Source organism: Geotrypetes seraphini, chromosome 5 (assembly GCF_902459505.1).
Source record: "Geotrypetes seraphini chromosome 5, aGeoSer1.1, whole genome shotgun sequence".
NCBI lineage: Eukaryota > Metazoa > Chordata > Amphibia > Gymnophiona > Dermophiidae > Geotrypetes > Geotrypetes seraphini.
The window spans coordinates 6098886-6112166 of record NC_047088.1 but is presented as its reverse complement, the minus strand read 5'-3'; the positions used below and the strand labels follow the sequence as shown (position 1 = coordinate 6112166).

Below are 13281 nucleotides of genomic sequence, written 5' to 3'. Positions count from 1 at the left end.
ATCCAGCAAAGAAGCCATCCCCGGGGAGGAGGGCGGGTTGTGAGAATATATGCCTGCTGTCCCTGGATAACACCTGTTATGGTAAGTAACTGTGCTTTATCCCAGGACAAGCAGGCATGATATTCTCACATGTGGGTGACCTCCAAGCCAACCAAAAAAGGGTAGGTGGGAGGATGGCAATTTAGGAAAACAGATTTCGCAAAACTGACTGGCCAAACCGGCCGTCACTCCTGGATAACGTATCCAGACAGTAGTGGGAGGTGAAAGTATGAACCGAAGACCAAGTGGCAGCCTTGCAGATGTCCTCCATCGGAGTAGACCGGAGGAAAGCAACAGAAGTTGCCATCGCTCGGACCTTATGTCTCATAACCCGACCATGCAGCTTGAGACCAGCCTGAGCGTAGCAAAAAGAAATACAAGCATCCAACCAGTTGGACAAGGTGCGCTTGGAAACAGGACGTCCCAACCGATTAGGATCAAAGGACAAAAATAATTGAGGAACCTTCCGATGAGACTTGGTGCGTTGAAGATAAAAAGCCAACGCCCTCTTACAGTCAAGAGTGTGAAGCGCCACCTCCCCAGGATGAGCGTGGGGCTTCGGAAAAAACACCGGAAGAACAATTGACTGATTGAGGTGGAAATCAGACACAACCTTAGGTAAAAATTTAGGATGGGTGCGAAGAACCACCTTGTCATGATGGAACACAGTAAAGGGCGGGTCCGCAACCAAAGCCTGCAGCTCACTAATCCGACGAGCAGACGTGAGCGCAAGTAAAAAGATCACCTTCCAAGTGAGAAACTTAAGAAGAGACTTGTCAATAGGCTCAAAAGGAGGTTTCATCAGTTGAGCCAAGACCACATTAAGATCCCAAACCACAGGAGGAGGTTTCAGAGGAGGATTAACATTCACTAAACCCCTCATGAAACGAACCACCAGAGGATGAAGAGAGAGAGAACGTCCTTCGAGATGCCGATGGAAAGCAGCAATAGCACTGAGATGCACCCGAATGGAAGTCGTCTTTAGCCCAGACTTGGACAAATGCAACAAATATTCCAGAACCGAGGACACCGGAACCGAACTCGGATCCAGATGGTGCGAGGAACACCAGGATGAAAATCTGGTCCACTTCTGGGAATAACAAAGCCGAGTCGAGACCTTGCGCGAGGCTTCCAACACCTTCCTGACCGACTGAGAAACAGAAACCGAAGTCAGGGGAAAAGGAACCAAGCCGTCAGATGTAATGACTGAAGATTGGGATGCAACAGCGAACCCCGACTCTGAGACAGCAGAGAGGGATAAACAGGCAGAAGTAGAGGCTCCCTGGCACTGAGTTGAAGGAGCAGGGAGAACCAGTACTGACGAGGCCAACGAGGCGCAATGAGAATCATAGTGGCTCTGGATGACTTGAGATGAACCAACGTCCTCAAGATCAGAGGGAAAGGAGGAAACGCATAAAGGAACCTCCCTCCCCAGTCGAGAAGGAAGGCATCGGCCTCGAGACGGTCCTGGGAGTAAATCCGAGAACAATAGAGGGGCAGTTTGTGAGTCTCCGGGGAGGCAAACAGATCCACCTGAGGAGTCCCCCAGCGGTCGAAGACCTCTCGCAGAACTCGGGAGTTGAGCGACCACTCGTGCGGCTGGAGAAGACAACTGAGTTTGTCGGCCAGACAATTCTTCTCTCCCTGAATGTAAACCGCCCGCAGGAAGATGTTCTGGGAGACCACCCATTCCCAAAGGCGCAAGGCTTCCCGGCACAGGGACCAAGAGCCCGTCCCCCCTTGCTTGTTTACATAATACATTGCCATTTGGTTGTCCGTCTGTACCAGGACTACCTGATTGCCAGCAGATGGCAGAACGCTCGAGCTGCCAGAAAAATGGCGCGAAGCTCCAACACATTGATGTGACAAAGACGGTCCTCCGCAGACCATAGACCTTGAGTCCGCAGACCGTCGAGGTGGGCCCCCCACGCGTACTCCGAAGAGTCCGTGGTCAGGACCTTGCGATGTGGAGGGACGAGAAAGAGCAAACCCCCGGAAAGATTGGAAGAGTTGGTCCACCAACGGAGCGAGCGTCTCAAGGAAGGAGTCACTGTTACAGGAAGGGAGAGCGGGTCTCGATCCTGACGCCACTGGGAGGCCAAGGTCCACTGAGGGAGTCTCAGATGCAATCGGGCAAACGGTGTGACATGAACCGTCGATGCCATGTGGCCGAGTAGAATCATCAGCCGGTGCGCTGAGACGGAGCGCTGCAGCGAAATCTGACGGCACAGTTGAAGCAGAGCCTCCAGCCTCGAAGAGGGAAGGAACGCACGAAGGCGAACCGTGTCCAGCACGGCCCCGATAAACTAAAGGGATTGAGCAGGGCACAGCTGCGATTTGGGAAAATTCACCTCGAACCCCAGACGTTGAAGGAAGATGATAGTCTGTCGGGTCGCTGAGATAACCCCCTCCCGGGATGATGCCTTGATCAGCCAATCGTCCAGGTAGGGGAAGACCTGCAGCCCCTGAGATCTCAGGGCAGCCACGACTACCACCATACACTTCGTGAAGACTCGAGGAGACGCCAGCCCGAAGGGGAGGACACGATACTGAAGGTGCAACTCCCCCACCTGGAACCGTAAGAACTTGCGGAAGGCGTGATGCACCGGAACATGAGTATACGCTTCCTTCAAGTCTAGGTAGCACATCCAGTCCCCCTCCTCCAACAGAGGGTAGAGAACCGGAAGCGACAACATATGGAACTTCTCCCGGACCAGGAACTTGTTGAGCTTCTGGAGGTCCAAAATGGGGCGCAAGTCCCCGGTCTTCTTTGGGACCAAAAAGTAACGGGAGTAGAACCCCCGCCCCCGTTGGTTTGGGGGGTCCGGCTCCACCGCCCGAAGGCTCAACAAGGCCCTGGCTTCCGAGAGTAGAAGAGGAAGCTGGGTTCGGTTGCAAAGAGATGCCCCCGGCGGTTGTTCCGGCGGCGTGGCCGAGAAGTTTAGCGAGTAACCCTCGGAGACGAGACGGAGCACCCAAGCGTCTGACGTGATCATAGTCCAGGCCGAATGAAAGGCCCGCAGCCGGCCCCCGATGGGCAGGGGGTCCGGAGAGAGTGCGGAGGGGGCCCGCCCCCATCCGCTCATCACGTCAAAAAGACGGCGCCGGCTTAGACGCCCCTTGCGTCTTGAGGTTTCGGCTGCGCCCCTCTGCTCTGCTGCGGTGGGCGCCTGGGCGGAGGCCTCGAGAATGCTGGTGTAGACTTTTGAGGGTATCGCTGCGGTGGAGGTCTAAATGGCTTCTGCGGCGTTACCCGTGGTTTAGGACGGACCAAGGAGGCGATGGAGCGCTCGTGTTCGGACAGGCGTTTGGTCGCCGCCTCCAAGGACTCATCGAACAATTCTGATCCGACACATGGCAGATTGGCTAGGCGCTCCTGCAAGTTCGGGTCCATATCAACCGTTCGGAGCCATGCGAGATGGCGCATCGCTACTGCAAAGGTGGAGACTCTGGAGGCCAACTCAAATGCGTCGTAAACCGCATGAAAAAGGTATAGGCGCAGCTGTGACAAGTTGGCCATAAATTTACCAAAGTCCCCCTTATGGGAATCCGGCATGACCCCATGATAACGGGGTAATGCCTTCACCATCTGCCTCAGATAAGATGAAAAAGTGAAAGCATAATTAAGGACCCTGGCCGCCATCATGGAATTAGAATAGAGGCGGCGACCAAACTTGTCCAAAGTCCGCCCTTCCCGCCCGGGAGGGACCGCAGCGGAGACCCTAGAAAGCTGGGACTTCTTTAACGCCGACTCCACCAGCAACGACTGGTGAGACAGTTGCGCCTTCTCGAAGCCCTTACATGGGATGGTACGGTACTTCGACTCCATTTTAGATGGAACCGCTGTGACTGTAAGAGAGGAGTCCAAGTTCCTCAGGAAGGTCTGATGGAAGACTTTATTAAGAGGCAGACGAGGGGTCTCCCTCGGGGGGAGAAGGTAAATCCTGCTCCTCCAAAAACTCCTTGGTGTATTGTGAACCAGACACCAGATCCAGGTCCAAGGCCCTCCCCATATCAAGCACAAATCTGGAAAAGGAGGAGGGTTTGGACGGAGGGGAGGGCGATCGAGAGGCCCGCGTCTCCAAAAAGGAAGGGGAAGCCTCACGGGAATAACGAGGTTCTCTACCAGACCCCGAGCCCCAAGAGGCCGCCCCGAGCGATCTCGACGGGGTCGGGGACCGCCTATGCCCCGAGGAACCCCTGTGTGAAGTCCCCGGGGTACGAGGCACCGAGGTCTGCCCCTTCCGTTTCGGCGAGGAGTCTCTCGACAACCCTCCCTCGGAGGAACGGAACAACCTCGGATTATCGAGGCGGAGCTCCGAGACACGTAGCGTCTCAGCCCCGGTCGGCGAGGAGCGACCGCGCCTCCGAGGAGACCCGCGAGAACGCTTGGGCTTCCTCGGCCGGCGCTTCGCCCGAGGCCGACCCGAGGGCAAGGAGCCCCGGGAGGACCTCGACGAGGAAGAAGTGGAAGAGATCCTCCGAACTCTCCGCACCTTGACCCGAGGCCGCACACTCCATTCCGGCTGGTCGACCGAGGTCGAGGGCAAGGTCGGGGTTGAGGCCGGAACCACCCCGGGGGCCGAAGTCGAGGGCACCGAGACCGAGGCCGCCGAAGCCGGGGCACTCGGGGCCGAAGCCGGCTGCAGGTGCGCTAAGGCGCCGGACAGCTCCGAGGTAATGAGGGCACGGAGCAAGTCCTGAAAAGCCGGCACCGCCATCATGGCTGGTAGATCCGGGGCCGGCGGGTGCTCCCTCGAGGGCGACCTCGGTCTCGAGTATTCCCGCGGGGCACCCGACTTCAACGCTAGGGGCGGGGCCGAGGACGACCCACCCGCCCCCGTCGAGGATCCCGAGGATGGCTTCTTTGAAGTTGGAGCTGAGGAAGGAAGAGAGGACTTACCCCCCGTCGACTTCGAAGTCGAGGCCGTCGGCTTCGAGGAAGCAGGATGTCTCGGCGAGGCCGAGGGAGTCGAGGCCGAGGTCAAGGCCGGGGCCGAAGCCGAGGCCGACGTCGAGGCCTGCTCCGCGGGGTCGACAGTAAAAAGCTCCGCCATTCTGGCACGATGGCGGCGGAGAGCTCTTGCCTGAAAAGTCGAGCACCTGGGGCAGGAATCGGTGGGGTGCTCGGGACCCAGGCAAAGTAAGCACCACCAGTGGGGATCGGTGAGAGAAAGTAGCCGATCGCACCGGGTGCATTTTTTAAAGCCCGTCAAAGGATGGGACATGAAATCGAAAAAAGGCCGGGAACGGAACGAGGTCCCGCGGCCGCGGCTACCAGGAGCCCCCGGAGCCGAACGAAAAATCTTTTTTTTTTTTTTTTTCGACGATTAAAAAACACACGAACAAATAAAAAAATAAAGCAAGAACAGCGACCGAGAAAAACGACTCGGACGCGGTGTCAGAAGGCAAAAAAGAGAGAGCACAATTTCCACAGGGCTTCTGGCTCCGCGGAAGAAACTGAACTGAGGACCACAAGGTGGGGATGCGCCCTCTAGTGGGCAAGAAGGCATGCACATGCGTGGTGCAGCATAGCAAACTTGAAACTTCAATCAAGTTTGCTTGAAAAGCTGTCCGCGCTGGGGCTCCGTAGATGACATCACCCACATGTGAGAATATCATGCCTGCTTGTCCTGGGATAAAATGCATTTACACTGGTGTGATATACAGGCCTCCTTCACAGACAGACGTGAACAGAAAAATAGGCATTCAGAATATGTTGGTAAAAGGAAGTATTACTAATAGGTGATTTTAACATACCAGATATTGATTGTGGATTCCCTATTTTGGGGTCTCCTAGAATCACCTCTATGCTAATGACTCCCAGATCTACCTCTCCACATCAGATATCTCTACAGGAATTCAGGTCCGAATCCCAGCCTTCCTGACCAGTATTGCCGCTTGGCTGTCTCACCGCCATCTAAAACTGAATATGATCTCCTTATCTTTCGGCCTAAAGCCACCTTCCCCCATCCACCGTTCTCTATGTCTGTGGATAACACTCTTTATCTTGCAACCACAGGGTCATCTTTGACTTCTCTCTCTCCTTCTCCGCTCAGATCCAACAAACCACTAAAACCTGTCATTTCCTCCTCTATAATATTACCAAAATTTATTTATTTTGATTTCTATCCCGTTCTCCCACAAGCTCAGAACGGGTTACAAATTGACATTCACAATCGGTTTTAAGACAGACTAGTCACGATAATGAACGGGTTACAGTTAGACAATCGCAGATCTTATTCTAAAGTCCAGACTGATCATAACAAAGAGAACTTAAGAGAAGTATATTGAGGAGGCTAGTCACTGAGCACACTACTAAAACCATTATCCTCGTTTAGACTGCTGCAATGTACTCTCTCCCCTTCAATTTGATCAAAATATTGCTGCATGATTCATATTAGAAAAAAAGATTGTTTAAAATTTAAGATGGCCAAAATGGCCTGTGGGGACTTTCCTGAAGTACAAAAAATGCAGGGAAAGGGGTTTTTAGAGGTGGGAGACCATAGCCCCAGCTGCAGAAACCTTTAAATTTCACTTTTGGAGACCCTACCAGTTTTTCCCATAGGCTATAATAGCTTTACTCACTGTGCCACGTGCCTACCTGCTTCAGCATAGGAATACAGCAGGGACAAATAAAGAAGAACTCTGCCTCACAGGTTCACTGGACAAACTTGAGGCTCCTTTTACAAAGGCACACTAGGGCCTTAACGCGCACAACAGTGCGTGTTAAATTCCCGAGCACGCTAGCCACTATCGCCTCCTTTTTAGGAGGCAGTAGATTTTCGGTTACCGCACACTATGGTGCGCGGTAATTTTGTGCATGCACTAAAAACCCTAGCGCACCTTCATAAAACGAGTCCTTGGTCTTTGGGCTGGCAGTCGAATAGAGCCTCAACCCTTGGAAAACCTTGCACTGCGAAAGCCGGCCCACTATTAAGCTCAGTCAAGCCGGGACGGCGTCGAACAGCTTGTGCTCATGCACTTGATAAATCAGGGATGCGAGCTCAAAAAATATAAAAGCAGGCTGGCTAGCTAGGTGTCCCCAAGGGCTGATCCTGCCAGCAGCGGACTTGCGCAAGTCTGCGTCTTCTCCCAGACAGAGGTCCCAACTAGTGGGAACCTCTGAGCAACAAACCTCCAACTAAACACTTAGAAAAAAATACCTGAAAATAATAAAACCATAGAGTAGAACAGAAACTTCTGAGCAACTTGTCTGCAAAAAAATACTTTTTTGGGGGGAGGCAGGAGCAGCTTTTTGGGAAGGTAGTGGAGTTGAAAAGATGACTGACAAAGTTCTTCATGGCGTCTTCCTGTAAAATTCTTTCTGAACCCACCATTAGCATAAATTCAACCTTATATACAATCCATCCAACGATCAAAATATTAGGAGTCGTCTTAGACCAGCATCTTACTATGAAGACTCAGATAGATGCAGTATTACGTAAAAGCTATTTTACCTTATTCATTGGGAAAATCCTGAAAACCCGACTGAAAGCAGCACTGTGATTTCAACAAATTCCTCACTCCAGTCAGCTTCTAGTTTTGGGGTATGTTTTAGCCCCATTGTGGGCTACACCAAAACCAGCTTCTTCATTTTTGGACTCTTCTGCAACTTTAGACTTACCTACAACATCAATAGATATCTGGACTTTCCTTTTAGTAAGGACAGAAAAGGTTAAGGGAAATTTAGGTCTTCACAGACATTTAGGGGCAGATTCTGTAAAGGATGTCTGAAAGTTAGGTGTTGTTTAGATATCCAAGAGCACAATGCTGAGCGCATTCTATAATGCATAGTCGCACTATAGAGAATTGCACTCAGCAAATCTAAGCACGACTATATTGTTAGATGTCCTTTGCAGAATTGCCTTTAAGGAGTTGCATAGACGTCCTACGTCTGAGGTTGTCGTGTGTTAGCATTATGGCATCATTAGAACGGCGATTTTATGCTGTTTTTTTTTACATTAAAATTGTATGCAGTAAAATGCTGGCACCACTATTAAATTTTATTTATCTTTTAAGTATTTATAAAGCACTTATATCCTATGTGGTATTTACATTTGGCTCCTTTATCATATTCTTTTCTGTTCTGGTTGCCCAGGGTCACAAGGAGCAGTGGGGGATTTGAACCAACAACTTCAGGGTGCTAAGGATGTAGCTCTAATCACACACAGCTATTAAACTACATCAGTTCCAAAGCCAAGCTTATATCCTCTTGATTCACAAGCAGTCGTTTCTGTAGGATAAATATCAAACATGCACCTTCAAAATTTGCCCAGTTCCACTGCTGTTTTCTTAAAAAAAAAACCTGAAGATTTGAGAGTGTCCAATGTTACGCCGATTTTTAAAAAGGGCTCCAGGGGAGATCCGGGAAATTACAGACCGGTAAGCCTCACTTCAGTGCCGGGCAAAATGGTAGAAACGATTATAAAAAATAAAATGGTGGAACATGTAGACAAACATGATTTAATGAGACAGATTCAGCATGGGTTCAGCCGAGGGAGAAGATCTCATAAATTTGCTCAACTTCTTTCAAGGTGTGGATAAAGGTGAGCTGGTTGATATAGTGTATCTAGATTTTCAGAAAGCTTTTGATAAAGTTCCTCATGAGAGGCTACTGAGAAAATTAAACTGTCATGGCAAAGATCAGTTGTGGATTAGGAATTTGTTATCGAATAGAAAACAGAGGGTAGGGTTAAATGGTCATTTTTCTCAATGGAGGAGAGTAAACAGTGGAGTGCTGCAGGGGTCTGTACTGGGACTAGTGCTATTTAACTTATTTATAAATGATCTGGAAATTGGAACAACGAGTGAGGTGATTAAATTTGCAGATGACACTAAACTGTTCAAAGTTGTAAAAACGCATGTGGATTGTGAAAAATTACAGGCGGACCTTAGGAAATTGGAAGTCTGGGTGTCCAAATGGCAGATGAAATTTAATGTGGACAAATGCAAAGTGATGCACATTGGGAAGAATAACCCGAATTTTGCCCCTATTTTTGTCTATTTGACTGTCCTGGATTGGTAGCATGGAATATTGCTACACCTTGGGTTTTGGCCAGGTACTAGTGACCTGGAATGGGCTACTGGGCTTGATGGACCATTGGTCTGACCCAGTATGGCTATTCTTATGTTCTTAACTCTTGGCCTATGTGCTCCTCAATCAAAGCATATACTAAATGTTCCATTTCATGGTGTAAAGAGGACTCCTTTGCAAAACCAGGTCTACTTTTGGGTGTTAGTTGGGTGCGAGTTAGGTGAGCGCCCCGAAAGCATCTGCATATAGGTGAATGGGGCTTCTATTTTGGGGGGTATAGAGAACTCCAGTTTGATAATAGGAAAAGATGTTTAATAATGCAAATGAAATAAACCTTACTTACAACGGCTGTGGTTCAGAGCAAGTAGACATGTCTGATGGACAGACAGACAGACATGACATATATGGTTGGGGATCTGGAAGCCCAGGTGAGAAGAGACAGGAGGGATTTACCAGCTGAGCAGTTGGACTTCTACTGGGAACCGTTCCCTTCATGCAGCTCTCGCGCGCCTCTGGCAGCCGCCCTCCTGCGCTTCCGGTGCACGTCACGTCGCTGGCGCCGGAGCTCCCACGTCCGGTCCGCTCCTGCGTGCTCGCCCCCGGGTTCGTCCGGCGTTTTATTGGACGGCTTAGAAGGCGGAGCCGGTTTGAAAGGTGGCGGTTTGCAGAGCGGCGGTAGGTGTTTGGGAGCGGAGCGAGCGGTGGTTTCCCCGGTGGAGGTGAGGGCGCGCTCCGTTGGCGCAGCATTTAATGCCGGGTCTGAGAAAACGCGCAAAGACAGGCGGCAGCGTCGTCCCCTCGAGGCGGAGGTAACAGAAGCCTGTCATTGTCGGCTAGTATCGCGCATGCGCCGAGAAGCCTCCGGAAGGTTCCGCTAGGCCCGTTTTACTCCTTTCTTCCTCCCTAGCACTGATGCACAGGGTTTGCCAGACCTTTTGGTATTTTTAGTTTAAAGCAATGCTTCTCAACTCCCTTATTAAAAAAAAAAAAAAAAAAAATGTTCCCCTGTCATGATGCATCTCTTGACCCACTTATGTGAACAAAATGAAGCTTAATTTAAAAAAAGAAAGGGGTGGGGGTGCTACTTTTTACTGACACAAATAGAACGTGCTACATAGGCCAAGTTTTAGGTATTATTTCAGTCTTTCAAATATATCGTTAATACTCAATAATAGGTGCTTATAATCTGCTTCTTAATACTGGAATTGTTCCAAGGTGTTTGAAACTTGAATTACGACTTCTACAGGCAACACATCAAAGTGCACTTCAAAGCTTCTTACCTCAAGTCTCCCTTTCAGTTCTTTTTCATGTCTTCATTAGTCTAGTCCAGTGTCTCTCAAACTGAGTGCCCAAAGAGATTCAAGGTTTGCCACATGAGATCCCAGAACTTTACTTTATTTTTAAAATGCACTAGAATAGATGATATGTATGTCACGTACACAAGAGGCTGTCAATTTTATGAGCACCTGTGTGCGTAAGGATATGACCATCCAGACAAGCAGACTAGCCCCTAAATACATAACTGACCTTTTTTCCTTCTCGGCCAACAGACACAAGAGATGCTCACATTTGAACTTCGTTTCCCCCTCCCCTCCCCCCCCCCTTAGAGGATATAAACTCAAAAAACACCATCAACACCTTCTCTCACATCAGGCAGCATTATGGGGTAAAGATCTAGAACAATTGCTTTTGCCCACTACTTATGAGGAATTCAGGAAGCGCCTAAAACATATCTGTTCCTGAAGTATCTTGACAACTGTACAACTCTTTCTCTTGACCTATTAACCACTTTCTCTTACCTCTGTTAAGTTCAATCAATGTGTACCATATTTTAATCTTTTGTAAACCGCATAGAACTTCACGGTCCTGTGGTATATAAACTGTTATTATTATTATTAAGCATCCTTCTTTGATGTGATTGGTCCTTAAAAACAAGTCATTTTATTTTTATGCAGTAGTTATCCTAACGAGCAACAAAGCAATTAAGACTTTGCTACTGTTTGGATCTTCTTATCTTTGCAAACTTGGATTTTCAGTTTTGAGAGTAATTTAAAAAAAGAACGACTTCATATAATAATAATAATAATAACAGCTTATATACCGCAATACCGTGAAGTTCTATGCGGTTTACAAAAGATTAAGCAAAGGTACAAATTGACTGACTTCAAGAGGGGAAGAAGAAAGAGAAGTAATAAGACAGGAAATTCATTGTTGAGGAGAAAAGTGATCAAAAGGACAGTAGATCGCTATTGAGGGGAAAGAGATAAGCAGATCAGTTGCCAAGATGTTTTAGGAACAGGTGTGTTTTTAGACGTTTCCTAAATTCCTCATAAGTAGAGGGCGAAAGTAATTGTTCTAGGTCTTTACCCCATGATGCTGCTTGGTGTGAGAGAAGGAATTCATGGTGTTTTTTCAGTTTGCAACCTCTCACTGGGGGGGAAACGAAGTTGGAATGTGAACTTCTCTTGTGTCAGTTGGTTGAGAAGGAGAAAAGGTCAGTAATGTATTTGGGGGCAAGTCCGTGTAATGCTTTAAAGCAGAAACAGGCAAATTTGAACTTTACGCGTGCCTTCATTGGCAGCCAATGTAGCTGCCGGTAGTAGGGTGTCGCGTAGTCAAATTTTTTTAGTCCAAAGATTAGTCTGACTGCTGCATTCTGCAACAGTTGTAGGCGTCGCATATTTTTTTGGGAAATTGCCAAATAGGCGATGTTACAGTAGTCAAGCATGCTTAGTACGAGGGATTGGACTAGGATTCTAAAAACCGATGTAACAAAATAAGCTTTAAGGGATCTGAGTTTCCAGAGAGTGAAAAATCCCTTTCTGATTAAGGAATCTACTTGGTCTTTCATGGTTAGACATTGATCCAGAGTTACACCTAGTATCTTTATGGAGGGCTGGATAGGGTAACTAAGGTTATTGATACAGAGGGGTGATTTAATGTCAAGTGGATGTGGTGAAGCAATGAAAAAAGTCGTTTTATCTGAATTAAGTTTGAGCCTAAAGTTTGTCATCCATTGTTCCATCATGTTTATAGCTTCTGAAGCTTTGGGAATAGTTTCGGAGACAGAATTGGTGAATGGGATGATAATCGTAAAATCATCTGCAGTGTTCTCCCCAGAAATTTTTTCCAGCCGGGTGGCATGAAAAAGTAGCCGGGTGGGGCGGGATGGGGAAATTTGGAGGTGGGGAAAACTAACCCCCTCTTTTACTAAGGTGCGCTAGCATTTTTAGCGCGCGCAAACCCCTGCGCTATGTGGGAAAACTAACGCCAGCTCAATGCTGGCATTAGCATCTAGCGCGCGTGGCAATTCCTCCGCGCGCTAAGCGCATGCTAAAACCACTATCGTAACTTAGTAAAAGGAGCCCTAAATGTGTACTACTTTTATTAGTTAATTATTATTATTTTCCAATGCTCAATATGACTTCCTTTTTTAAGGTTTGACATTTGTGCCAGAATATTTTTACTAAATTTAAGAAGTATTTGCCCTCTTTCAAATGGTATAGAGGTTAAAAAAGGGAAAGGCGTTAATGAAGTCATTAGGTTCAATCTAGCCATTTATTTCTGCATGAATTTAAACAACTAAAAAAAAAAAAGATAAATATAGCCCAGTCATACAAGAAATGCCTCTACAGCAGGGGTGCCCACACTTTTTGGGCTTGCGAGCTACTTTTAAAATGACCAAGTCAAAATGATCTACCAACAATAAAATTTTTAAAAAAACATAAAGCACACTGTACGCAGAGAAAATGTTAATTATCATTTATATTCTGCGGGTTTTCAAAGAGGTCAAGGCAGACGATTCTATGCAATGTCACCTCGGGAACAACTATACAAAAATAGACAAATATACCCCCTCCCTTTTTACTAAATCGCAATAGCAGTTTTTAGAGCAGGGAGATGCACTGAATGCCCTGCGCTACTCTCGATGTTCATAGGCTCCCTGCGCTAAAAACTGCTATTGCGGTTTAGTATAAGGGGGCCAAAGTGCAAAATATAGACAGCAGATATAAATTCTCAAAACAGACACATTTTGATCACTAAACTGAAAATAAAATCATTTTTCCTACCTTTTTGTCTGGTGATTTCATGAGTCTCTGTTTGCACTTCCTTCTTCTGACTATAAATCCAATATTTTTTTTCTTTCTACCCTCCCCTTTTCTTTCGGTCTCTCTCCCCCTGCCCCCCCCCCCCCAAGCCATCGC

The 13281-nt window shown here is 48.1% G+C and overlaps 2 protein-coding genes across 5 annotated transcripts in view; one reads left to right on the top strand and one right to left on the bottom strand.

Moving 5' to 3' along the window:
* The window catches only part of PDZD11 (PDZ domain containing 11), a 40591-nt gene extending 30913 nt beyond the window's left edge, over positions 1 to 9678 (bottom strand). Inside the window, exon 1 of one of the 2 annotated variants that reach the window (XM_033944720.1) lies at positions 9530 to 9678. The gene's annotated coding sequence lies outside the window, so the exon portion shown is untranslated. Of the gene's footprint in view, positions 1 to 9419 lie in introns of both variants that reach the window. The other variant, XM_033944719.1, reaches the window with a different exon arrangement.
* Positions 9423 to 13281, top strand: part of KIF4A (kinesin family member 4A) — a 303471-nt gene continuing 299612 nt past the window's right edge. The window contains exon 1 of one of the 3 annotated variants that reach the window (XM_033944715.1): positions 9423 to 9751. In XM_033944715.1, coding sequence (XP_033800606.1) covers positions 9454 to 9751 — 298 coding nt within the window. In that variant the 5' untranslated portion in view covers positions 9423 to 9453. Of the gene's footprint in view, positions 9886 to 13281 lie in introns of all 3 variants that reach the window. The other 2 variants (XM_033944716.1, XM_033944717.1) reach the window with 2 other exon arrangements.